The sequence below is a fragment of the Anabas testudineus genome, chromosome 10, assembly GCF_900324465.2.
Source record: "Anabas testudineus chromosome 10, fAnaTes1.2, whole genome shotgun sequence".
NCBI classification, from domain to species: Eukaryota; Metazoa; Chordata; class Actinopteri; order Anabantiformes; family Anabantidae; genus Anabas; species Anabas testudineus.
In genome coordinates, this window is record NC_046619.1 from 12,949,045 (window position 1) to 12,976,253 (window position 27,209).

Below are 27,209 nucleotides of genomic sequence, written 5' to 3' on the forward strand. Positions count from 1 at the left end.
TCATGACCCATTCCAAGAAAAAAACTAATCTACTTATGACTTGGTGGTCATTATTTGGCTCAGGGCTGAACCTGCTATTAGGACTTTGTGCCATCTTATCAGGAAATAAGGGGTCTCATTTTTCTTCCACTGCTGTCACATGGAGGTGTTCTTGTTTTACTTACAACAGCGTAAAGGTAAATTAAGCTCTCTGGGATTATGTGCTTTGACTATGCTGTGTCATTTATGTTTAGAATACAAACCACCCACAGAAACTCCTGAGTAGCTTGAGGGAAGCTGTGGGGCTGTCAAACCATGGATGGAAATACTCTCACTATCTTGTAACAGTCAAGGTCGCTCACACGAGAGCTGAAAACAGGCGCCTTAACACACTCGAACACAAGCATATATACAAATGCACCGAAAGTGCATCAAAAAAATACCTTAGGCTAGACACGAGGAGTGTATCATCAAAAGTTCATTGAATCACTGTAATCTTGGGTTAAATCTCTTCACTTGACGGATTAACTGGTCTGGAATATCAAAGTACACAATGCAATATAACTAAACAGGGCTGATCAGGAGCTGTGATAGTGACTATGCATCCAGAGACAGAGCGATAGAGAGACAGAGAGGGAGGGTATGGGATCTGCTTCTTGCTCCGACTATTCGCCTCAAGGCAACGTCAGGATAAATCTTCTAAGGGATTATCCCAGCTACACAGTGTTCTCTGTTCTGCCCATTGTATGCCTCTTTAAGCACAATTGATAAATTAGTTATTTATATTGTGGATGGATGAAAGTCAAACACTGGATTTTCTTGTGATTCTTTTGGTTTGGGAAGCATTACAAACAATGAGCTGTGTGTGCCCTCCCTGTGCCAGATTCCACTGCACATACATTAACCAATCTGTATTATATTACAAATTAGAGGGAAGAAATGTTAGCATTACACTTTGTTTTGGTATTACCTAATTCTACCTTGTGGGTATGGTTTCAAGTACAGAAACCTCAGCTGTGTTTTCATGCTTTCCAAAAGAAAAGGGCAACAAGCCAGTAGGATTTAGACAATACTATGCAGAAATGCTCCGCTACCCTAATTTCAGTTTGCCTGCCAGCTCAATAGGGGCCTAAATCGGTCTTAAATGAGTTACACATGGGATCACATATCTCTGTGGGAACCTTTCTGCTTTTAATTTAAGGTAAACTAATAGGTTCATTTATTTGTAATTAGAAAAAAAAAATCCTGCTTTAAAACTGTATCATGCTCTCCGCTTTCCACTGTTAGCTCACTCTTCAATAGTTCATGAATTTTAATTCATTTTGATGAATCCAATCCCCAAGTTGTAGTTGGAGTGACAGAGAGTTTTAGTCCAACTGAATTACCCTCTATGTGTTTTACTGGACTCACCCACTGCCATTCTCATTTTCTTTATTCTTTCCCCCCCCTCCTTTTTCCTTTCCTCTTCTGTACCCTTCTTTTATTTCCTTATTTTATCCTTTCTTTAAAACTTTCTCACATTCTTCGCTGACTGTTTCTAGATAGCAGTAGGTTGTATGTCTGTATTTTAACTTTGGTTGCCCCTAGCACATGTAAATTACTTTGGCACTTGATGTTTGAAGAAAAAAAGATGAAGAAAAAAATCCCTAAGTGCAAAATCAAACAGATAAGAGACAGGAATTTTCACTTTGCTGGGGAATGTGTGTCTTGACATGCTCTGCCTTTTATGTTTTCCTTTTAAAGTAGTCAAGGACAGTTAGTTTTGGAGGCAAACTAATCTTGAATGTTAAGGCTACATTTATGGGGTTCCATTTCTGTGACATAAGGTATTTTCTATGAGGAATCTTATAGAAGGATAACAGACGTGGCTATAACACTAAACCACCCTGATGTCTACAGGTAGGCTCCTAGCGTTATCACCCAGACCCATATGCGTTGCCCTGCACTGTGGAAATAATCGACAGAGTGATCATCCATACATAAGCAACCAGCCACAGTTATACAAGAAAATCCTGCTAAAGAGGAAATATCTTACATGCCAGGAAGTCAGTTACCCAGTGCAATTGAGACCATAACACCATATGACCCACATTACACCAAGTCATTCAAATGACCTCTAAGTTGTTATCTCCAAACAAACACTGCAGCATTGCTGCTCCCTCCTTCTTAAAGATGCCAGAAAATACCTGACTTTGCAAAGATCCAGTCTCACCGCGCCTGCAAATTCACATTTTGAAGGTCAAATGTTGTTTTGAGTATTTGGAAGATAACGGTGTTACAATAATTTATAGGTATACATGTCTACCATAGTTTGACTCAATAAAATCAATGGTCGGCCAATCATAGAAGCAGACGGCTGTAATCTTTAAAATATTTAGAAAATGCATCAAAAGCAAATGGGATGGAATTTTGGTGAGAGTGAAAATTAAAGCTACAGTGAGAAGAAGATTAACATTTGAACCCTGGAATCTAAAAGGTTGAAAAGTTAGGGTCAGTCTATTGATCCCTCTTAAGAATCTGTTCCTAACTTCTGGTGTGAAGCACTTTGTCCTACTCTGACCTGGATCATCAGCAGTAAACCCATTAGAAAGAGAACACCAGATGACAAATGCCCCAGGATCATGCTGAGTATTCATCTGCCACATTTGTCTGTGTGACAAAGCATTTCCTGCAAGTAGGGGGGGGAGGGGGTCATCTTACAGGGTTACCATGCATGTGGCCAATGGGTACTGTACATATTATACATAACTCAGATCAACTCTGATGATCTCATTGATGATGCCCGTCATCTGTTAGGATGGAGAGAATTACTATCCATGGATACATCCATCCACTGAATCCCACAGAGACTTAATTGACGTTGTCTGGAGGGACACACTGGCCTCCATTTCTTCCCTGCATGTGTCTAAGCCGTGAGACAAGCGGCTGCACATTGACAAGTGGACTAACCAGAGAGACTGGACACCCCTGGCAATCTCTTTGTTGTGTCTAAAAATAGTGGGTCCCAGTGGTCTCTCTTGGAAAAAGCAGAGGCACACTTCATTATTTCATTACATCCCTCCACTCTGATTTACATGCACACCAGAGGAAGAGTAATTTTTAACTGAGCGTCATGGCTGTGGTGAAGAGCTGTGTACTGATCCCCAGCAGAATAGAAAAACACAAAAACAAGCCAGAGATCTACTCAGTGAGTCGTACCCTCAAGATGCAGACATGATCTCATGGTATCCGTGTTTTTGCCCCCAAAGCAGTAAGGCACATATGCATCGTGTCCAGGGGGCCTGGGAAGTCGGTCTTGTCAGTCAGTGTGTTAAGTGATGTATCAAGGAGTCAAAGGAAGTTTAATTTGAGAGGAATCCAGCATTTCATGTTGCATCATTGTTTCTGATGCTTCATTCACTTGATGTTTCCCTATATGTGATGCATACTTAAGCACATTTGAAGAAGAACCATGGCATGATGCATAATCTCTAAGAAATTATGCATACTTTGTAGTCACCTTCTTGCATTAACTCGCTGACATTGTTCTGTATTAATGTACACTTCCATTAATAGTTGCCACTGAACTATCTGTGACCTCAGTGACTATCCCTTTGTGCAATCAGCACCCATTGCAAGCACATAGCACTATTGGACACATGAGTAGCAGCATACTGTGCATCATCCATCGATTACACTGTGTATTATACTGTTGTCCGGTCTAAAATAAATGAGGCCAACATAAGTAGAAAATTCTGAGTTTCCTAGCACATATCTGAAAGAGCAGTTTGCATCCAGAAATTGATGTTTTGGAAAAGTACTGTGGGCTATTTGTGGTGTTGAACTTTCATTGGTTCCCAGAAATATAAAGCCTTTATGTCATGTACTGTAAGAAAGGAACAACATGTTCTCTTGCACCTCCCAGGACAAAAGGGTACTAAAAAATAAGGGCCTGTTCTCATAGGTGTATTTAATCATTCTGACATTCTTTCCAAACATGTTATCAATGGCCAATGTTTGTGTTGAGGAGAATTCCACAAAAGACTCCTAAAGGATTTGCAGACATTGGTCGATGTGAGTGACCAGAGGGGGGTCAAACAAATGTGGTGTCTGGGTGACCTTAATCACTTCTAGGTTCATCCAGGCTCGAATTTCACTTGTGCGCCTTATTTCAGGTCACTGCCTCAAAGTCAAAGTAGGGCATAGTCATTAACTCAGGGAGCATAACACAATCATCCGCACAATACAATAAGGTCGGCACAATTCACTGAAGTGTTGTCCATTACCTCAGGGCTTGAAGACATGTGTGTGCTCCATCACAAACAGCTCCTGTCTATCGCATCTGTGTGCAGAATAGGTAATATATGTAGTGAATTTGTCGGTAATACTTGTGTAACTCTCCTGCATCCTTAGCTCCTTCTCTCTGCTGAAAACATAAAATCTAACCCAGTCACTGCAAAACAGAGGCTGAGATGTGTTCTGATCCGATTTTAATCACACTGGATTGGATGCAAATGCACGGAGAGGTGGAGGAGAATGATGTTAAAGCCAAAATGATTGTGAAAGTCGTCAAATTTTTTATCTCACTGGTTTTATTTGCAAAAGAAAAGGGGTGTTAAAAAGAGCATCTCAAGAGGTGTGTGTGAAAAAGGACCAATTCCCCTCTAAATTCATGGCACACGATGGCGTGAAGCCATTTTACTTCATAATGACTGTCTGACCAGTCAAGCAACACAGACCTCTCCAACAAAAACCTGTCAAAATGGCATGTAATAATCTGTCTGACTGATCTTGGGAATGAGTTGCTGCTCTTTCTGAAGACTGCGTGCACATAAATTCTTTATTACCATCGGGGGATATCACACGCATTATTTAAGAAGACTCTTCAAAATATCCCCGATTCTATTATCCTTTCATCGTCCAAGCTTTAGCTATACTTCAGCTTTATTGTGGAATACGATCTCTGTCACTACATTGCTACCGACTGTATACTAAAATTGACATGCTATTCAGGTTAGGGCATTAAGTAAGGCAGACCTAGCCCTGGTGAAGAAAGGTGATTAGGTCAAAACCTTGTTAAAGGCTTAGAAATGTTTGCTTTTGTTTGCCGTGCAGGTTAATGCTGTGGTTTTAACTCAAAGTGTCCTAACTAAGCTTTTAAAATGTGTCTTACCACTGACTAGCATGAGCATTTTGTGGTTCACCAGCTATTATTCCCTGCTAATGGCTCTATGCATACCTTCTTGTTGATATACAGCCAGTTTTCATGTGCATTTCAAGCACATAACACACGGTACAGCACTTAAACAGGATAGCACTGATGAGGAAAACAAGTCCTGCATTAATCATAGCAAGTAAAACATGAAGTTATCAAGCTGTTGATGCAGTTGCAATTAGATTGTATCACACTCGTGGATGTCATACAAACTGCTTTCAATGTGATCAGATGGTGTTTTTTTTTTTTTCTATCTGTCCTTCCCCCCCCCCCCAACCATTGACTTTGTACCCTTTGGATTGTCATTGAATGAAGTGACAGCCCACAAAGAAAATCAGCATGTGTGGATTAACTTTGCACTGTGTCTATGTTTGAGTGGGATGCTTTTGGAACCCCTGCTTGTCTTTTGTGTTTCTGCCCCAGATTGAGCCTGACAGCTATGCACTATATCCTGTCATAGAACACAACTGCACAGACAAAGAAATAAGAGAAAACAGCAAATGCTTTGGTTAAACTGTCCTTCCAAACCTTTCCACAGTCACTTATGCCATGTGAAACTAATTAGTCAATGGGCTGATCTCATTAGTCAAATGCTTTTGTTGCAGGTGTCCACTCCAAGCTCAGGAGATTGCCAAAGGCATAAGGCTAGAGAGGTGGTCTTAGAGAGGCTTTGCTTACACATGCATGCAAGTAATCAGAGGTATTGCAGTTCCAGCTGAGGCCTCTGCTTCTTGTAGTTGTTACACTGAGATTACGTTCACTCACCTCAGCACATAAGAATGTCCTGACATCTATTGTGATTTCCAATTTTGACAATGGGATGTGCAAATTAAAAAAGAACTCTCTTTTTTCCCCTTTCATTCTCTTTTACTTTACAACATAGAAGAGAAAGGGGTTTGCCTCTGTCTCAGACGAGGTCAGCACACTCACTGTTCACTTCTCAAGTGTTACAATTACCCTGGAGTAGATTTCTGGGTTCATGGTGTGTGTGTCATCATACTGAGGAACATGCAGCTTCAAACATAAGTACTTATGGAGATATCACTCACGGGACGTCTTCTCACGGCTGGATGTGGAATGTCTACTGCACCGGAATAGGGGGTGTTTGAAACGCAGTGATTAGCGCAGTGTCCAGTTAATTTTAACAGGGTTTGCAATGGGACTAATCAGGAATTAAGAGTCGACATCTACTTTAAATCGCCTTCTTTGCGCATTTGTGGGGGGATACTGTCAGCACGGAAAAAGGCAATTGTCTGCGGTCTCCCGATTATCCCCTGCAAAAGCCTATAATCTGGCTGAAAGTACTTAAAGAGTCAAGCAACAAAATAAACAACATTGATTATCATCCCACTGTTCTCTTTTTTTTTTTTTTCAAAGTGGACCATGCAGAAAGGGAGGGGTTTGGAGCCTAAGGTTGCGCCTTCCCCCGTCAACGCCATCTGCTTGGGCAAATGTTAAGGCAGGCTAAATACCCCGAGTCCTCTGTTCAAACCAGATTATCAGCTATTCTAAGGAGGTGGACGAGCATCTTATCATCTCCCAATCTCTTTTACAAAAGCAAATCAAGAATTCTGTATGAGGATTACCAGGATTAAGGAGGACACAGACAGCCCTCCTTAGACAATGTCTTAAGTTGCAGCCTTTGAGCCTGACCACCTCCAGCTTGCAAACATGCAATGTCTGCAACCATGACAAGTCCTTAACACTAGCTCACTGTAAAACTAATTTCTTATGAAAATCATCACTTCCACGAATGATGGTTCTGATGAACTGTGGTACATGTTAACATGTTGTTCCACAATACATTTTCTATAGCACTGCATGTTTTGAAATGGATTCATATTAGACTGCTTGAAAGTGAACTGATTTAGTTGTATAGCTCAGTTACAGTTCAGAAAAGAGACTCTGCTTTGCACAACACTGACAGCATCACATAGTGTTGAACAATGACCCACAGTGGGACGTGGCTATGTTTAAAAAGCGCATTTATTAGTCTCAGCAGCATGATACATTGCTGGACAGATTTTCCACAGTATGCTTCAAAGAGAGTAAAATGAGGGATGAATTTCAATGCAAACAACCTGTACTTGGCTGTACCTTAGTTGCAAATGTCCTGTGGATGCACCAATGACCCGGTGGATCAATAAACCAATAAATAAACAGAAAACATTTCAAGCAAAACCTCAGTAAACACAATTGTGCCTTCTCTTGACTGTATTTGTCTTTGTGCTTGGATGGATTAGTGTTAAATCTACATGGGCAAAACTAAGGTTGAAGCCATGTGATTACTTCAAACAGGGGAGGGGTGAAGCCATTGGGAGGGGCGGGTGTCTCCTAAAGAATGCTTGTAAATCTTACTTATCCCTGCTGTGACAACCGGAGGTACATACATTCAACAAAACAATCAAGCACCGCCAAAGCCATGCCAAAGCACCAACAACGACATCTCATCTGCTTCGCTCCCACGCCAAACGTTTCATGTTGGCTGTGTATTGGGAGTAATAGTAATCCTAACCCTAACATGGGAGGCTGGATATTGTAATGGTAACACTGCCATCCTCCAATGTGGGAGAACGGGGTCTCCAGAAGAGGTCCTTAGACAAGACCTCCTTACGTTTATCCTGCCTTTGCCTTGTCCAGTGTTAGTTGCTTTGGATAAAAACGTCTTCCAAATGACTGAATGTAAATGACATCATGGTGAATTTCTCTACCTGGGATATTTTAGGGAAGACAGAAAAACACTGTCTTGAAGGCACACAAGCAAACCATATGCTCCTTGCACAGCAACTACTGCTTTAGATCACACTTTTAACAAGGAACAAACAATTGTACAAGCAATCGATGTTCCTCAGATCCCCGCTCCACAGTCACACCTCGTTTAATCAACAGAATTGTTTTCAATGAAAACAATCTCCGGGCTGTAGAGCTACTCAGTGTCTCAGAAAGAACCACTCGGCGGGCTTCCACACTGATTTGATTGTTGCACACACAAAGGTAGCTAGACCACCGCAGCTATGGGGGATGATTGAATTATTCAGTTTGGCAGAGATTTGGCAGCAATTGTGTGGAGTGTTGCCTTGAGTGGAGTGCAACAGAAAGACAGCATCTTCTTGTTTCCTGCACCACTGCACAGCACATGCATAAACAGCCCCTGCTTAGACAGTCAGTATTGCTTCAGGACAACTTCACATCATACCCTGAACACGCTTGCTGCTTGGCTAATTGACCTACACCTCCCCACAGACACCCGTAACATTATATTTAAATTATGTTTTAATAATTTGTAATATTTACAAACGAACATTTGGATGAGAGGAATCTTTAGAGCAAAAATCACAAGTTCTATGTTCAAGGCAGCAATGTTGAGACTGACCAGCTTACAGGTTTTAGAAATGTATGAGTGAGTGCAAAAATCCTCCGTGTCCAATATGCAACTCATATACAGAGGGAGAAACAGTTCCACAGGTCACAGTCACAGATGTCATACACATTTTGAGAAGTATAAAGCATACACAGTGGTGCTCATATTGCTAAGTGCGCGTTGCATTTGAAATGTTAGCTGAGGCAGCAGTGGCGGCATTACTTAAAGCTCAAACAATCTGTAATGTCCAATTGTCATTCTATACTGTTTGCACCAGATGACAGGGATCTCGGCAGAGAATGTGACTTGTAAAATCAATGTGAAAAGAAAAAAAGGGTTTTGGCTTCTCTGTAGCTCCTTTGCAACGTTATCCATGTGAATAAGGAATATGTTACATTTATCAGAAGGAAGGTACTGATAACAGGGGTGAAGTACTGATTGCACTGATTGCATTGTCAAGGTTGGGGAAAAGTCACTGGCCCAGACGTTTGCTCTTTTTTTCCACAATGACCAACTTTACTCGAAGTTTCGGAGTAATCCTAGAGCTTCATTTTTTATAACTGACAATAAACATCTATGCTTCATAATTACTGCGCACCCAGAGGTTTTATATCACAGGAAACTGGCAGGTTTTACCGAGGAACCCTGCAGCCATACTATGAATTGTGAAACAAACAGAAAAAAAAAAGTGAAAAAAGAAATACAATTAATGAAGACCATATGGAAAGCCTCACCACCACAGCACAATGAATTGCCGTGTGTGTGTGTATCCGTGTAAGCTGTGCGAGTCTCTGTATATGTTGCTCCATCTGCAGACATATTATTGCATTAGATGTAATCAAACTTTCTACATATAACTAGCTTCCTGGCCTGTTAGATGAAATTGAATACTGGCTCCTCATAAATCATGAATCACAATGTCAGCAACAAAAGTCTGGAAATACTTCCCTCAGTGGCACACTGTAATACAACCACGGGACAACCTTTAAAAATCATTTTACAGATGATAAAATTCACTGGGTATGCACTCAACGCAAGCTGACCAAAATCATAAGCAAGACGTTTAACAGCTGAACATTTATGTAGGAAGAGAGGAGCAACAATGAAATGGTCCAAAGACATCCCAAAGATATGTTCTGTTATAACCCAGACTGGCAACTCTTTTCCCCTTCCTACAACATCTTCTTTCTCATCTTTGGTTTTGCACTCCGAAGCTGAAGAGAAACCCATTTATCGCCTACTCTGTCTTCATACACAAATGTTGCGACTCATTAATGCCGTGGCTTTGTTGGAGTGTGTATTTATTTATTTATTTATGGCTCATTTAAGTTGTTTTAATTCCTAATTATGTGTAACACAAAAAAAAAAAAAAAAGTCAAACCATAATTTATCCAGTTCAAAGAGATACAACTACCTTATGATCTACTCAAGCTCTGTTTTAAAGTGAGAATGAGGCACTTAGCAGGTTTACATTCATCTATTAATAGAAAGCTGACATTTATGCACTCTGTATGTAAGAATGCTCCACTTGAGTGTGCATCGTTTTCTCAAATCACTGAGGACATATCCCCCAAGGGAACTGATTAGCTCCCAGTTTTAAAATATGAAGTAACTTTGATAAGCAATTAAACATTTTCTCTTGTCTCTACTCTGGCTTTGTTTAATGCCTTTCAAGTCTGTATTTTTGGATCAAATTCGCATAAACACTGAATAACACAGTGTTAGATTGGTGGATATTGTACCTTCTAGCATCAGTCTTCCTCTCAGATATGTAAAACCCTGTGTTTGTGCACTACTGTACATCATAATAGCAGGGTTATCATTATCAAATGATCATTATCAACTCTCTCGGAGGAGAAACAAAGAAAAAAAAAAAAAAGTTGCGTTGTTCCAAAAAAAGCTTCTGTTCTGCTGTTTTCTGTCTGTGCACTTCAAAGGATGTGCTTCCACCGAATTTCCATAACTTTTTATCTGTAATGTGTTCCTAATGAGCGATGTAGAGTATAGCTAAACCATTTTTTCTCAGCTTCTTTCTATTTATGAGCTATATTGGTGCAAAATGTATGGCTTAAAGGAGCCAATTAACAGTGTCCAAAGTAACAGAGTCACACATGCTTGTGCAGGCCATAGTCTGTTTCACCTATCCTGCAGGTACACGCTATTGGTTACTACAAAAAAAAAAAAAAAAACAAAAAAAAAAAAACCATCATTCTACAATATGTATTCTGCCTCATTTTAGTCTGACTGTTATTGCCAAGCAGATACGGTAAAGTGTGCAGTACAATGAATGAGGAGTCATCAAAATAGCCAATACAATGCAAAAGACTTTAATAAATCTCAGAAGCGCACACATACATAAACAAAACATTTACAGTTTTCTCCACACTGGCAAATCAAAGTCAATTACAAAGATCATGTAAGGTGCATATTGTACTTTACATTAATTAAAAGTGAGGTTGTCTGTCTCCCTTACAACGATGAAAGCTCTCTTCATATATGAGTTTTTTTTTTCTTTTCCCCAAAGATCAGGCAAATCTAATCATTACACAGTGCTACAATGCTATGTATATTTCACACTGTGGCTCCTACGCAGTAGTGAATACATTTGATACCATAATTACATGAATATACCTCCTTCAATAATAACAACCTGCCTCAAAAAGAGGCAACACACATAAAATTAAAAGCTTTGAAATAGACATAGTCTGCAGGACCATGACGTATTAAGACTGGAACAGAATCCAAAAGGCTTCCGGTCAGTGTAGTAATTTCGTTTAATTATATGTAGTAACTCACAAGAGATGAAACAGCCTCTGGTCCAGTCCATCTGGACATTTCCAAATGACTACACAGGCTATGTCCATTTGAATGACTCTAATTCTATGGTTATATGTATGTGGTGTAGGAGCCTTTTAGGCGTTACCTATCAAAGCAGTCTTTACCAATTAACAGGACTATTGAACAACAATGCTGCTAACCCATCAAGCTATTTACCGGTGTCTACTGTAGAAATTATTCTAGTCAGGACATAGTGCACCATAATGATTCTATAGGTATAGAAATAGTACAGGCAAAATGATGCTCCGAACAAAAGGCCTAAGAAGTAGAAAGTGCACCATAGTGTTTTCTTTTCTGTCAAATCTTAACTTATTGCTGTTTTTAAACAGAAGCCTGGATTACCTTTTCCTTTTGGTGTTCAATGTTCTTCTCATCAGAAATTTTATTTTGTCCGTGTAAATAAGCGCACAAAGTCAAGTCTTTTTTTTTTTTTTTTTTTTGCTTAAGCCCAACAACTCATATTAAACACTGCCTGAGGATTATTATTTTTTCTGTTTTTAACCATCTGGAATCATATTAATATGGATCTCACAGGTTAAATCAGTTCCAACTTAGGAATTGAAAGCGGCACACAAAAGGTTAGGCTTAGTGCTCTTCAAATCTGCCCTACATAAACAGCTTTTGATTATAACCCCAGCAGTTAGTCCCTTGTGATTGTGGCTTAGCTCAAAGTATTAAACTTGTCCTACCATTCCTCCCAGTGTAATAACAGCATGGCGATCGGTAGCACAGTTGAAAAGCACTACAAATGTGGCTGTATTGTGGGGGCCATGCATATTTCTGTGATATTAGCCACAATCACTAAAAATATTGTCAGTGGCATCAAAAGTGGGATAGAAAGAGGCGAAAGTTGACAGAAAACGTAAACTCTGATGTGGGCTCAGTACTAATGTACAGTAAGCCTACGAGTTGTAGACCTTGCAGCATAAATACATTATAAGTCTTTAGTTCCATGAGCAAGCCCAGATAAAAATATGGCAAATGATACAAAAATTAAAAAGTATGAAAATAAAATGGCCACCAGGCAGTTTTAAAACAAGGCAGATAAAAGGAATCAATAAATATAAACACCATGAACTCTGTGATAGATATACATACATACATATAAACATACTTTACAGATCTACTGACTGTATTTGACACCTATTTTACAGAGTGGGTGCTGGAGTGGGACGTTTGTCGAGGAGGGTTCAGGGCATACAGTACAGTATTATCCGCACTGACACAAGTAAGTAATAGCATAGGACTCAATAAAGCATATCAAACTTCCAACAGATTCACAGGAGGAGCTTTGTCAAAGTTTCAGGCAGGCAACATGAAGTGTCTCTTTTTCGGAGACCCCCCCCCACCACCATCACCACCACCACCCCTCTCCCCTTCCCCACCCGATCCAAGTTCATCTTTCTCTCTCGATTGTATGAAGAGGTGCGGTTTGAGGCTGTAGAGACAGTAAAGTACTTGTTTCACCTCTTCAGTTCTCGCCTTCCTTCTCTCCTCCCTCTGCCCCCTCTCTCTCTCTCTCTTTCTCTCTTTTCTCTCTTTTTCTCTCTTTAGGTAGTAGGAGCTAGAGATTGATTTTAATCCTGTGGGAGCGAGCTGTACCTGTGCCACAGAGTGTGCCATAGTGTGGTGGTTTCAGTGCCGTCTCCTGAAATATAGAGAGACAGACAGATATAGGGAGATTGTAGTTACAATATCATCGAGCTCTGAGCAGCCTAAGCTGTAGCCTTATCAGTGCCAGGCTACGCTGAATAAAAAAAATCTTTGAAGAGAGTGTAGAAGATAAAAAATAAGCATTCTTCAAGGTACGGCTGGCAATCATGTCATTATCTTGTCAGGTTTCCTTGAAGAATGCTACAGGTGTCACAAGTTTGTGCATTTTCCTGTACTTATCAGAGCATGCAATCTTTTCCAATTATCACTCCCAATTTGTTTTTTTGTTTTTCGTTTTTGTCTTCCACCACACTAGTGCAGCACTCTTCATTCCCCCTCAAAAAAGCCATTTGGATCAATTTAGGCCCACTCTTTCTTTGGGACCCTTGCCAGTAGGTCCTCTGATATGTACAGAATATGACATTTTGCTGTTCCTCAGAAAGTTAACAACATGTCCGCTAATATCTGAATCAGGGCGAGTCTGACATGACCGTGCTTACATTAGCAAGGCATAGTGATTTCGGATGCAATGACTCAACAGAAATAAAAACTGGAACAAACAAAAAACATACACACAACACAGCAATAAGAAAGCCATAATCAGGCTCTGGTATTTAATACTGGCCTTAGATTTGATTAACAAGCCTAGTTAGCCTTTTAAACTTGTAACTTCTACCCTTGGCTATGCACCCACTGAGTCAGCACAAGCACTTTGTCATCAGAACATGGGTGGCTGGTGTGAAAGGCCCATACTTTCACCCACACAAATAAATTATGATATGCAAAAGTTTAGCTCCCTGCTGCCCTCAGTTTCCAGCACATTTATATTATGATCTTTTTTTATGAAGTTAATATTATAACTTCCATTATGAGGTAAAAAAAAACAAAAAAACAACATCTATGGTCTACGGGGTATTTAATCAAACTGTAATGTATGCGAATGCCATGCTACAAATACACTAACAGCGTTTCCTCCAATATTGAGTCATCGGAGGTTTGCTTCGTTAAGCAGAGACCCTATGTGCTCTATGGGCCCCTGAATTATGGGCCAAACAAAAGAATGTATTAACCTTTTTATTCCCTGCATATTCATGGTGATGTCTGAGATCACTCAGGCAGGGTGGTACTCATTTGATCTGCCTCCGCTAAAGCACATACTCTCACAAGTGCTCCTCATCACTGGAGGCAGATTGACCTCTAATATCATGGGGTACGGGGTTAAAAGAAAATGATGAGATGCGTAAGAACTGAGAGGAGACGGGAGGGTAGGGAGGAGGTTTGCATTTACAAATACAGCTATCACTGTATAATGAAGCCATATGGTGGCACAAATCTGTGGTCTCTGAAGTATTATTACAAGCTTTACTCTTTAGCAGCTACATCTGTAAAGTCCCTGAAAACATTTTGGTGACCTTCAACCATAATCATCTCCTCCTGTGTGTTCTCCCCATTGTTATTCCACGGGTGGCGTTTTTGTCTTTGCTTTATTTTAGGGTACTTCAGTTGTGTGGGAGGATGTAGAACAATGACATATCACTGTAAAAAGCACTAAAGCACTGTCTGTCACTTTGATGAACAAAACGGAGAACACGACAACCTGCCTATGATCTTTGCTTTTGGACTTCAGGTATTAGGTTTAGGCTCAAGAGAGACTGAATAGCCAGTACTGACAGACCAAATACAGCTTTTGTTTAAACAATGACACTTGAATTGGTCTCAAAAAAAGTCTAGAGTACTCAGCTATTCTCTTTTTTTTTTTTTTTTTTTTGCCTCTTTAGATAAAAGCAATGCTTTTTGAAGAAGTGCCGCTTTTAAGTGTTCTTTAGACTTTGAAAATAGATTCTCTTTAAGGAAGCACAAGATAAAATCAAGCAGGGACGAGATTTTAAGAGGGCCTCAACAAACAGGATGGCTGGTCAACTATTGTCACATCACTTAGGATCCTGAAAAGGATAGTACTGTATGTGGCATCAGTGATAATCTTAAATGATGTCTGCCTTTTTTCTTCTTTCTTATCAGCCTTATTCGAAACCTAATTACAGTGATTTTAATCATACTGTATTACGAGTGATTAACCCTTTAGTGCATTTAATTAACCTTTGAAGCCACCAGCTCTCATCAGGCAAAGCTTCATACTATTTTTTTCATGTCACAGGCTTTAAATAATCACACTTAAAACTAGTGGGAAATCTAATGTCTAAAGTGGGAGGCATCACTTGTCAATTGCTCAAGGAGACAGAAGCATTTTAACGTATTATCAGCTTAACATCACTGAAGATGTGCTTGGTGAGTAGAAGGAATGAGCATAACTTTTTTTTACATTATTCAAATGCTGTGAGTATGTGATATCAAAATATGAAAATATTCTACACTTTAAATCCGGCTGCTCTATGAGAAATTATATACCTAGGAAATAATCACATACAAATATAGCCTGTTATAGTGAAACATAAGAACGTTTCTAATCATATAGTCTCTGAATTTTAATTATTTGCCCAAAAATACTCCACTCTGATCAGCTACATAATCGGAAATCAATTTAGATGCTTGATGCATAAAATTCATGACAGATAATAATTCAGAATTAGTAGAACACAGACTGAATAATTCTGCATATTTCAGGGCAGTCACTGCCAGTAAGAGGGGAAAATCATTCTGACAACTCATCAGTATGTCATATAAACACATTATGAATTAAATCTTTGGTACCAAGGGCATGTAGTAGGCTTATGTATAATGTACCATGGCAGAGCACATCTTTTAACCAGGGCTTCAAATAAAAGGTGGATGAAGTGAATGACTACCAACTCTGTGTAGGTGCCTTTATAAATTATCCTAAGCACAACACTTCATGGGATCAACAGTCATTTACCAAAACTATGCCATGAGTAATTTGAATGCTTTCCAGATGTCACAGAAAAGTGTACTGAGAGCAAAAATGCAGAAATGAACCAAGGCTTGAAAACTGTGTGCAACATGAGGCTAGACACAAACAAAAGCAAGCACCTCATCAAACAAAATCAATTATTGATGCAATATCATGAAATTGACCCAGAATTGGATGAATGGCAGTTGTGATAATCATGATCAAAACAGTAACGAAAATGAAAGCCGGTGCAACCAAGCGACAACCAAACCCTGAAAAACTCTATAAGAAACAAAAAGATAAAAAAATGGTAAGAAAATGGTTGATAAAGCCAATAAAATCAAATGAATGGTCGACACTGAGTGAAATATATGGCAACAACACATATCAGTATGAATACACTTCCTTGAACCTTGATTAATTCCATTGTTCTGGTTGTTCTGTTTGAACTATGTCATAGACTGTAGGTATATGATGATGGCCTTCTTCTGTGTTGTCTCAAACTACACTGAGAAAAAATATAATTCTATACAAACTACATATGACAGTGGCAAACATTCGGATGTCACTACACCTTTTCTCATGTGAGCTAATTTAAATAAAGTAAAGAATGTGTATCTACATACAGTAGGCCGTTTATAACAATAATTGGGGTCATTAAAGTAGAGCATTTATAGGCTAAATGCAATGCCGGCCAGGCAGGCTTTTTTATGGACTACTGCTCCCTTGGTGTTTAAGTATATTGGTCTCAAGGCTCTGCGTCACCTTGATCCTTGTGACCCCCTCCTCTGCCCAAAGAAGTACTCAGTCTTCCCCACAGCACTCTGCTCTGGCTGTCAGCACCGAGCAAGGCCACCTCTCCTTACCTCTGATTTACATTTATTTCCCTCGCCAGCTTTTATTTATTGGGGCACTTTGCATTTGGCACATATCTCTTAGGGAATCATAAGCCCTTTGCTGTACCTTGGGATTCAAATGAGCTTCTCTCCCACAAAGCCTCACTGGCACAGTTAAGACAGCACTTAATATTTTAGGACAGAATCCACAAAAAGAAGGATTATTTATCAAGCTGTTTTAACATGTTAAGAGCACTTTTTTTGTTTTGTGTTACTACCCTCCATCTTTTTACCAAAATGAATACTTGAAAAAGGGAGAAGCCCATGTCATTCTGAATGTCAGAGTTATTTTTTGCTTGGCTTGTTTAAACATGTTAGTCCACTATATTAGTACATTGCTTCATTTACCCTTGACCTCAAATTAGTCATCGCAGCCTATCAAGGCACCTTCTAAATCCAGCTACACTGCCACCAACCACTCACACTTAAGTTTAAAATCGCTAGTTATTACTCAAGTTTTTGAATATGAAATTAAACAGTGCATTTTTTTTTTTTTTAATGATTATGCAATCATGGTTGCTCATGAAGGAGGGTGAATACATGAATTAATAATGCTGAAAGGTTTGCTGTATTAATTACAACAAATTATTCATTTGGTTGCAAGTCTTGAGCACAATAATTTTTCAGTGCAAATGACATTCATGTAAACATGGTCATGGTCTGTGTGGGAATACCCTCTGGCTCCATGCTGCCACCTTCCCCCTTTGATATCATCTACGATGGGACAGCAAGAGTGGGAATGTGAGTGGGGACTAGTGTGGTTGGGTTTAAAAAGGAAGTCATGAATTACCTGTCGGGTGGTGATTTGCCCCGCAGTCTTGAATCCCCCCTGACAGCTGCACTCTGAGACACTGTACGGGTCGGAGCTAGTTGATGAGCACTTGGAGAGTGAGTCACAGCCCACCACGAATGTGTTGTCCAAGGGGAGCTCCTGGATCACATGGTGTTTCTTTGGGGCCACTGGAGTCTCCGGTTTGATTTGAAATGTTGGCTGAGGGGATGCAGACTTGTAATGCTTGGCTAAATCTGGGCTGTCAGGTTTGAAGGTGGTGGGCGTTGTGGCCCAGTTGTACTTCCCCATGGTTTGCTCCTCCAGCTCCACAGGGAGATCCAGTGTACCATTAACATGTTCATGGGTGGGGTCATCAGGCTTGGATTCATCTATGGTAACAAAGTTCAGGAGAAGGCTCTTGGGGGATCGCTTCTTTCTCTTCTTCTTCTTCTTGATCTGACGGTTCTCTTGGTTAGGTGACACCCACTCACCACTCTGTTTGCCCTTCTGTACAACTTTATGTCTGGGTGTCTGCCGGCAGCGCACCAAGGCGGTCACAAATATCACCAAGATGACAGTCATGGTTCCTGCTATGATAGCTATGACAACAATCACATATCCGTTGGTTTGAGGTGTTACCTCACTGTCCCCTATGTTACGGTCCAACGGTGTTTCCATGCTTTTTCGCAACTGCTCTTGGATAAAGGTAGCATTTGACACAGTGTCATTGACAAACAAGTGAATAAGCGCAATAGCATGTAATGATTCAGGCTGGCCTAGATCTTTGACCTTGACTACAAGCCTATGCAGGCCCTGATCAGCTGCCACTATTTTCTCCTGCAGTGTTATGTTACCCGTGGTTTTGTCGATGGCAAAGAGGCCTCGAGGGGAGACCCTAGATGTGATGATGATGTTGCTGATAATACTGTACTGCAGCTCAGCGTTCATACCTGTGTCATTGTCAATGGCAAACACTCTGGTGACCACAGCACCAGGGGTGGTGGTGGTTCGCACTAGGTCATATGAGTAATTCGAAGATGGGATGACGAACACCGGACGATTGTCGTTTACATCGACTACATTGATAGTAACCTTGGCATAGGAGGAGCTTGGAGGTTGTCCTCCATCAACTGCCTTGACCATAAACGTGTAAGAGCTTTGTTGTTCCCTGTCAAAGGTTATATTGGGTTTGATCACACCAGTTTGGGGGTCGATGATGAAATTATCTTTCCCATTCAATATAGACAGGGTTATGACAGCATTATCTCCAGCATCTGCGTCTGTCACTGTAATTAAGCCCACAGTTCCATAGAGAGGCAGGTTTTCAGGCACATAGAAGTTGTACTCAGGGTGTGTGAAAGCTGGGCTGTTGTCATTAAGGTCCTGGACGATTAGCCTGACAGTGACATTGCTCTGCAGGGATGTGGAGCCATTGTCCCTCGCTATGACAGTGAATGAGTACCTCTCCTGCTTTTCTCTGTCCAGTCGTTTGCCAACAGAGAGGATTCCTGACCGTCTGTCTATGTTAAACCCGTCAGGTGCATCAGGGCCGAGTGTATAAATAATCTCAGCATTATGTCCACTGTCTGAATCAGTGGCACTGAGTTTTATTAACTGTGTAGAGGGGTCATTGTTCTCCGGTATGGAAAGTTGGATTTCTGGCTGGGGGAAGATGGGTGCATTGTCATTCTCATCCTTGATTTTAATTAAAACCATAGCTGAAGTGTTCAAAGGAGGCATCCCCCTATCCGAAGCCACTATCTTAATTGCATATTCTCGAGTCGTCTCATAATCTAGAGGGGCAGCTGTCTCTAGTAAGAACTGATCATTAAAGACAGGCTTCAACCGGAAAGGAACATCATGGTCAGTGTAGCAAGCTACTTTGCCATAAAGATCTGCATCCTTGTCAGTAACAGTAATTAGGGCTATTTTGGTGTTGAGAGGTGCATTCTCAGACAGAAGAACAGTCCCATTAACCAGGTTGATAATGTAACGAGTGTCTATGGAGGGAACATTGTCATTAACGTCTGTTACATTAACAATCACCGTGGCTCTGGAGGGAGTGGAGCTGCCATCGCTGGCAAGGACGATGAGTTTATGAACGGGAGTTACCTCCCTATCCAGTGGTTGTTTCACAGTGATCAGTCCCGTAGAGCTGTCGATGGCAAAGTGACGTTTGGTTGAGGCAGAGATCTGGTTGCTGAAGGCGAAATGGATCTGTGCATTCAATCCCAGGTCTGCGTCTGTAGCATGAAGCTGAGCAACTGACGTCCCCATGGGGGCATTCTCTGGTACTGTGACCTCTAGCTCGCTGTCCTTGAAGACAGGACGATTGTCATTGACATCAGAAATGGTGACTTGGAGAATGGCAGTGCTGGACTTAGGAGGACTGCCACCATCCTCGACCTTTATCTTCATGACAAAGGTGTCTTTCTGTTCGCGATCCAGGTTCTGCTGAACAATAAGCTGCGGCCACTTGTCACCTTCAGGAGTCTCAATGATGTCTAAGCCAAACTCGCTGACACTCTGCAAAGACAAGATAATATTTTCAGTTAAGTTTTATTCAGTTTATTCCCATAAGACTTAAATGTCAAAACCGTACCAACAAAGCTTTTTTTATTAAATACATTATGAAATGTTCCCACATCATCATCACATCAATGTTCCCACATCATCATCTCTCTCTAGGATTAATAAAGGTTTTTGAATTTTGAATCTTTTGCTCTTCCTAAAGTTGAGAAGATGAGTTTGTAATTTCTGTAACTATTTTTGAGTTATTTATAAGACAGTTTTGTCTTTCTCCATATGTTAGTGGAGAGCCTAAGGACAGAGAGAGTCATAAGTGCAAATTCTATAGCCAGCTCTATAGATTTAGGCATGATTGATTGATAAGATGCATAAAAACACATTTTCACTTTGGCGATAACAAAAGAAAGTATGAAGACATGGCACTTGATTAATCTTTTGTTGTTCTAATAGTGTAGATTCTGCGGTTGTCTTAGAAAGCTAAACAGCCCATTGAGGTTACTCGGGTTCATTTATAGCTCCTCTCAGGTTCAGGCTTTTAGGCAGTGATGAATGTCAAGAGCAAATTAAACAGCCCAGGACATTCTTAAACAAGCAGCTAGCTGCTGTTCTAAAAATCAGAAAACCCAAAGTATTTTCAGACACGCTAATCATCAGCTTGTTTCAAAGTGTCCTTCCTTTTTGACAGTCATTATTCGATACATGTACCAGAAAAATAACAAATGTAAATCGCAAATGTGGCCAATAGTTGTAGTAAATCCATCCATCCTTGTAGCAACTAATTCTTGAAATGATTAATTTGCCTCTTTAGACTCAGATTCATTCTGCCTTCACTAAAATGGGATTTAACTGTACCTTACTATCTTGTGTGAAGTTAGAATGAAGCAGGCAGCTTTTCAACTTATAATGGGAATGGAAATACAGACATACCAATAAACTCTCAACAAACTCATTTAAATATATTGCAAGACCAAATCACCATAGATTAAGGAAAGAGGAGTGAAAATCATGCATATTTGAAAGGCGTTTTGCTTTAAAATGTCTAAATCTAGGCGAAAGTAAAGCCGGAGGAAAATGAAAACAAATGTATAAGTAATCCCCATGAGAAGCCAGGGGAACTGGCACTAGCTGTTACGAGTAATTGCCTTCCACCCAAAAAACTCGCACTAATATCTACAATTTCAAATGGAGTATGGTATGGATCCATGCACATTTTCAAATTAGAAGAGAGGAAGGAAGAGAAAGAAGAGAGGGAGAGAGACACAAGTGACAGAGAAGGAGAGAAAGAGTAGGGGGAGGAAATAAGAGCAAGATCAAGCCCATGAATGAGCTGCATGCACATTATGAAACAAAGAAGCCCTTTGAAGCTCTTTCAGTCAGAAGCAGTTTCATGGTAAAACAAGAAAAAGCATCCTCTTTAAAGAGATAAGCTTCATGCTGCACATAATGTTGGAAGAGATTACTCTGTCTAGGCACAGCTATCAAATGAGATTAAGATATATACATTCTCCTCATTCAAGGAGGGAGTATTCCAACCAAATAGTGAGCTGTGAGAGTCCTCAGTAGGTTTCGAAATGTAGAACCGACCTTGTGCCAACATGCTCTTGTAGCCGACACAAGTAAACGTGCAGCTGCAGCATGTAAATTATTGTGTACTCTGAAAAATTGCTTGCAGAGGAAATGTTGTCAACATGTCAGTGATTGACAGAACTACTTAAAACAGCCAACACAGCAGCAGTGATTCTTCAGACCTTATTTTGTGATCCTTTTGGCAAGGAAAAGTCATATAGGGATAAGCAGACATTGTATATTAAAAAATTTATGGAAATGTAGAGAAATGCTTTATGGATGACTTGTGCTTAATCTATGCACGTTGCAGAACAATTTCTTTCAGAGCTAAAATGTCCAAGACAACACTTTGTGGGCTCTATTGCTAAGTACTACTTCATCCACACAGAGCTCCTCAATCCTCAGTTGTTTGAATAGTTCACAGATGAGTATGTGCACATTAATATTTGGCAAAGCCTGATGTTAATAGTAGGATGTAGAGTTAGGATGTGTCAAAGGGAATGCTGCACAATGATTTATGAGCCAGCATTTCCTCTATGCTTTTGTCTTGGTTTCACACAATTTTACAACTGACAAGACAGCACTCAGCGCATTTCAATAAGTTGAAGAGAGCTATCTCTCAGGCTGTGCATCCTCCTGAATGCAGAATTAGTCTGGTGGATTGTGATAAGATCTGGGGAAGGCTATGAAAAGGCCAAATACTAGCATGAATCATTCACTGGAAACCCTACTGTAAGGCTGAGTAAGAAGGATAAAGTTCTTTAAACGTGCACATTATACAAAGCCTCACTCTTGCAGCACACATATACTGCAAAGGTACAGTCTTCTTGAACTTTGATGACTCACTATTCCCTCCACATTACAGGGCCACAGGTTCGGTGATCAGATAGAGATTGTGGCACTTTATATATGTGATATGTGCAGTACACAATCTAATCAGGGTTAGCTAATTTGAATGAAAATGACTGTGGGACACTGACAGAAGCAAAGGTGGCTGATGGGGGAAGGATGACTCTGAACCAGTGCCTCAGATTATCTGTGGATGCATCTTTCAGTCAAGTTGATGACCTTATTAAAACTCAGAGGAGACTGAGATTGGGCTGTGAATATATCAGGAGAACTCCAGTCACGGTGATGCCCATAGATGGGGCTAACTGGGGAGGGCTATTCATCACATACTATAGCACCTCTTTATAATGCTGATAGAAACTCACTCTCTCTGTGTCTCTCTCTCATTCCCTCCCTTTCTTTCTCACCATACCTCATCCAGTCTTGCCACTGGTCATGAGCTCATGCATATAATTAAGACAAAAGAAGCTGGGAATTGTTTGTCTAGTTTTGTCAGCCCCTAGAAGAGGATAATGTGTCAAAATAGAATACTAATGAAAACTGGAAATGCTTGACAGTGAGCTCTCTACCCAATAATCCTATTCACTGCCTATAGGCGGCATGCAATGCATTAATCAACATTTTCTTGCTACTCAGGAATTGAGCTTGAATACATTTTGCATCTTCAAATGCAAAGTTGGAATCAGTTTAGGAATAAATTATTCAAGCTCAGACTTAGCGTGCCAGCAAAAAAGAGCACTCCATCCACTCAAAAATCTTAGGCATATTTCAGATTGACAGGCAGCAGCCAAGTGGATTGCGAAGTACCTCAGGTAGGTGACAAGAGGTTAGGTTCAAGATCCATCCAGATTGCCCAAACGAAATGCAGACAGCCACTTCATCATCCAGTTTATCAGTGAGGCATAGCCCAGCCAGTAGCAGAACAATGATCTTGAACAAGCCGTCCGCATTAAATATGTCTTAAGATAGATTTATATACATATGCACTTGCTCAGTGCTTTTATTAAATGGTCTTATGCGATCTTCCTTTTGTTATCTGCTCTTCTCTGTACTGTGTGATTATCTTAATAATCTACGTTTTTAAATCTGTTATATAAACTAGACTTGACTAATGCAGTGACTAATGTAGAGTCTACATCACTGAAACAATGAATACAACTAATAATTTTGAACAATAAAAGCCCTAGGCAAAATCAAAAGCACAATTTACCTAAATTGTATGTACGTTTCCATGTCCGGCTCTGATTTATCCTGGGAATATGTAAAGTGATCAAACCTGCTTTCATGGGAGATCCTCCACCATCCATGCATGTGATTGCTTTCTCTGACCTTGACCATTTCTTAGGACACCTTCTTTGCAGTTCAGGTGCTGCAACACACCACTGCACTACACTGATGGCAAAGTTTCCCTCAAAGTGTGATTACCAACCATTATGCGTGGTGCGGGAGAACTGTGTAAGATTAAATTACCTGCTGTCACTCTTAAAAAAAAAAAGACAAAGCATTACAAAAAGAAGCTACCACCTGTCTTCAACCTGTTCAGAATGTGGACAACTCTGGTGGACCACTACATGTGGAGTGATGGACCATTGAGTAGAGCTCACTGTGCTACACAATGGTAGCAATTTCAGCATTGTGACCTGCACAACACAAGAAAACTGGGCAAACTACCATTCTGAGGGAGCTTCTGAGACAAATCTCCCAAGACCATACAAAGATAGTCCAAGGGTGGCTTAGCGGCCAAGAGCTATTCTAGGAAATGCTTTCACATTCCTTCCCCACTAAACCCTTGGCTTTCTACTGTACTTCTGAAATAAAAGATACCAAAGGTCAAAAATGTCTCTGGCCCTTCTAATGCTTCTCCCTGTGTTTTACTCCTATGGAACCCAGAACACAGGGAAATTAATCTCAAGCACAATTACATTATACTGAGAAGAAGTGAAACAGGGATGCAGTGCCAAAGATGCACTAAGAAGAATTTACTGCAAGAAGATAATACAACCACAGCCTATGAGAGGGTTTTGTAAGCTTTATATTGTGAAAAGGGCAAAGAAAATTATTGCAGATGATCATCATAATGAGCGGAACATTTGGTTGGTGATTTTCCAGGCATGAACAATTCAGGACATTGCGCTGGAGAGGCCTTGGCAGTGGGCAGACTCTTTAAAAATGCTAATTGGTATTCAAGGCAGACACAGACGGCAACGATTCTGTTCATTCCATCCCAGCGTTAACTTCATCTGAGACTGAGAAGATGGACTTGTCATTTCCCACACCACGCTCTCAAATCCAGTAATATTTTTTTATTTATTATGTTTAGGGTTTCCTCCAGGGTTCCTGTCATCTCCATTATTCATTTATCCATGATGCATATAGTGTTGTCAAGACTATTAATGAAGAACACAATAACACCCAACATTTCTAGATTTGGGGATGATTCTTCATTAGGCAACAATGACTCTAGCACTGCAGTTTAATAGAGCATCAAATAGGTAAATCTTCTTCTAGTTCTGCATGAGGAACCTACATTCATTCTCACTTCTTTTAATCGACTATATTCAGCACATGTGACCTGTTGCTGGAAATTGGACATGCAGTGTTTGCTGTGTCTGCACTTTCCCCTGCACTGTTCTCTGATATTACCGCACATAGTGAAAACTTCCCCCGTCTTTATAGTCTCCTCTCATAATGAAACACAGAGTATGGAAATATTAATGGCTATAAAGCACTGTAGGCTCCATGACACATTCTACATTATGAAAAAGTAGGTCATATTTTCAATACTAAGCCTAAATTAATTTTTGATATGGAGATACTACAGCAGTAGAACACTAGATACTTCAACACTATAAGGGGTTTACACAACAAGCTGCAAGCTGTATGATGCAGAATCTGAATCTTGAATCATGAAAAGCATAACTGATAATAATTTAAAAAATAATAATGCTCACTGATTAAACCTACTGTATTTAACTCATCAGACCTGATGTATACAAGAGGCTAGAAAGAAAAATGTTGAATACTGCCTATATCATTAATATCATTGTAATTGTTTCTTCAAGACAGAGCACAATGGCCTTTGGTTTCAATGCATTTTTGTAATTGTTCTGTCCTCAGCATTCCAGAAACCTTATTTATTTTATTAAACTCTTCCATTTTAATCAATTTTTCTATTAAGTCAATATAGCAAGTTGCAGCTCATTTCAGTATCACAAGGTTTCTACCCAAATATTTTAGAGTTAGTAACTTTCACCATTAAACTACATTAATTTGTACAAGTAGGCTTTCAGTTAAGACATGAGGCTGTAGACATTCAGTAATAGCCTCTGTCAACTTCACTTTTAAGTGAATCTTTACTTAGAGAGTTAGCTCCATATACTTACTCCAGGTACTTTAAATTATTAATTGTTTAATGGCAGCTGACAATTTAGCACATACATTAAACAGGGATATAAAGAAGTCATGGCATATATTATTGTTTTATATATATTATTTGTATACCCAACATGGGTCAGATGTGAAATAGACAGAGTCAATGCTAAAGGGAAATATTCAGATATTTAGAAAAGAGCTGACAAAGTTTGTTTTTTTTTTCACTCACAGTGATAGATGCCTCTTTATAGATGTAGTCACGTAAGCCTCATTTAAAAACCTCATCATTCAACTAATGTCAAACTCTTTGAACAAGGGCTCCAGCATTATTTCCAACCACACACCACTGTGGTGCTTGTGAACGTCCTTTCAAATAGGTTCAATTTTCATGCACACCACACAAACACTGCAACCAGTGTATTAATTCCCAGACAACTTAGTTCTCTTTACAAGCATAGTAAAGACGGTGCAAGTTAGAAAAATGTTCCCAGGAATAATTATAGTATTATACCTGAGAAAAAGATAGATATATTCATTTTATATATGAGAGCGAATAAAAAAACAACAGGAGTGGTCCTCACCTTGACTAGTTCATAATGTTGGATTCCATTGATCCCTACATCCGGGTCAAATGCTGAGGGCACTGGGTATCGAGTGTTGATGGCTGTGTTCTCTGGGATGGAGATGTTTATTACGGTGGACTGGAAAAGGGGTGCATTGTCATTCACATCCTCAATTAGGAAGCGGATCTTGACCAACCGGAAGATTTCATCAGGCAGCACGGCCACCTCAATCTCATAGTAGCAGCGCTTCTCAGCGAAGACCCCTGAACACAGCTTCTCCCGGTCGATTCTGTGATTGGTGGTAAAGATCTCCCCTGTGTTGGCCTCCACCCTCACCAAAGGCACGTCACCTGTCTTGTACACAGGCTTGAACTGCAACGGCGATGACAGCCTGATGTTGGGGTCTAAGTTGAGGTCCAGATCCTTGCGCAGGTTGCCAATGCGGACGTTCTCTGGCTGCTCCTCCTTCACTGTGTAGTCCCTCTCCTGGGCCTGGCATAGCAAGACCACACAGGTGAGCAAGGCCACCAGCACATGAGCCTGATTTGCTAAGTCCATACTCAGGAGTGGATGGGAGCTTCACTTCTAGAGGAGTAATTCTGAGGCGAGAGAAAGGCACAAAAAAGAAAAACAGAACACAACAATGTCAATGTACATGGCATTTAAGTTCTTCTGTAATTAGTACTATTTCCCCTAACGGAGATTTTTCAACTTGACCTATTCATCCTAACTAGTTATGACTCTACATCCTTCCCATGTCTTTGAGAGCAA

The 27,209-nt window shown here is 40.2% G+C and overlaps 1 protein-coding gene across 2 annotated transcripts in view; it reads right to left on the minus strand.

The window, feature by feature from the left end:
- pcdh11 (protocadherin 11) overlaps positions 1-27,209 on the minus strand; it is a 115,187-nt gene that overhangs the window by 82,213 nt on the left and 5,765 nt on the right. The window contains exons 2-4 of one of the 2 annotated variants that reach the window (XM_026357224.1): positions 26,457-27,037; positions 17,578-20,085; positions 12,917-13,020 (exon numbers count right to left, since the gene is read on the minus strand). In XM_026357224.1, the coding sequence (XP_026213009.1) occupies positions 12,937-13,020; positions 17,578-20,085; positions 26,457-26,996 (3,132 nt within the window). In that variant the 5' untranslated portion in view covers positions 26,997-27,037 and the 3' untranslated portion in view covers positions 12,917-12,936. Of the gene's footprint in view, positions 1-12,916; positions 13,021-17,577; positions 20,086-26,456; positions 27,038-27,209 lie in introns of those variants that run through there. The other variant, XM_026357222.1, reaches the window with a different exon arrangement.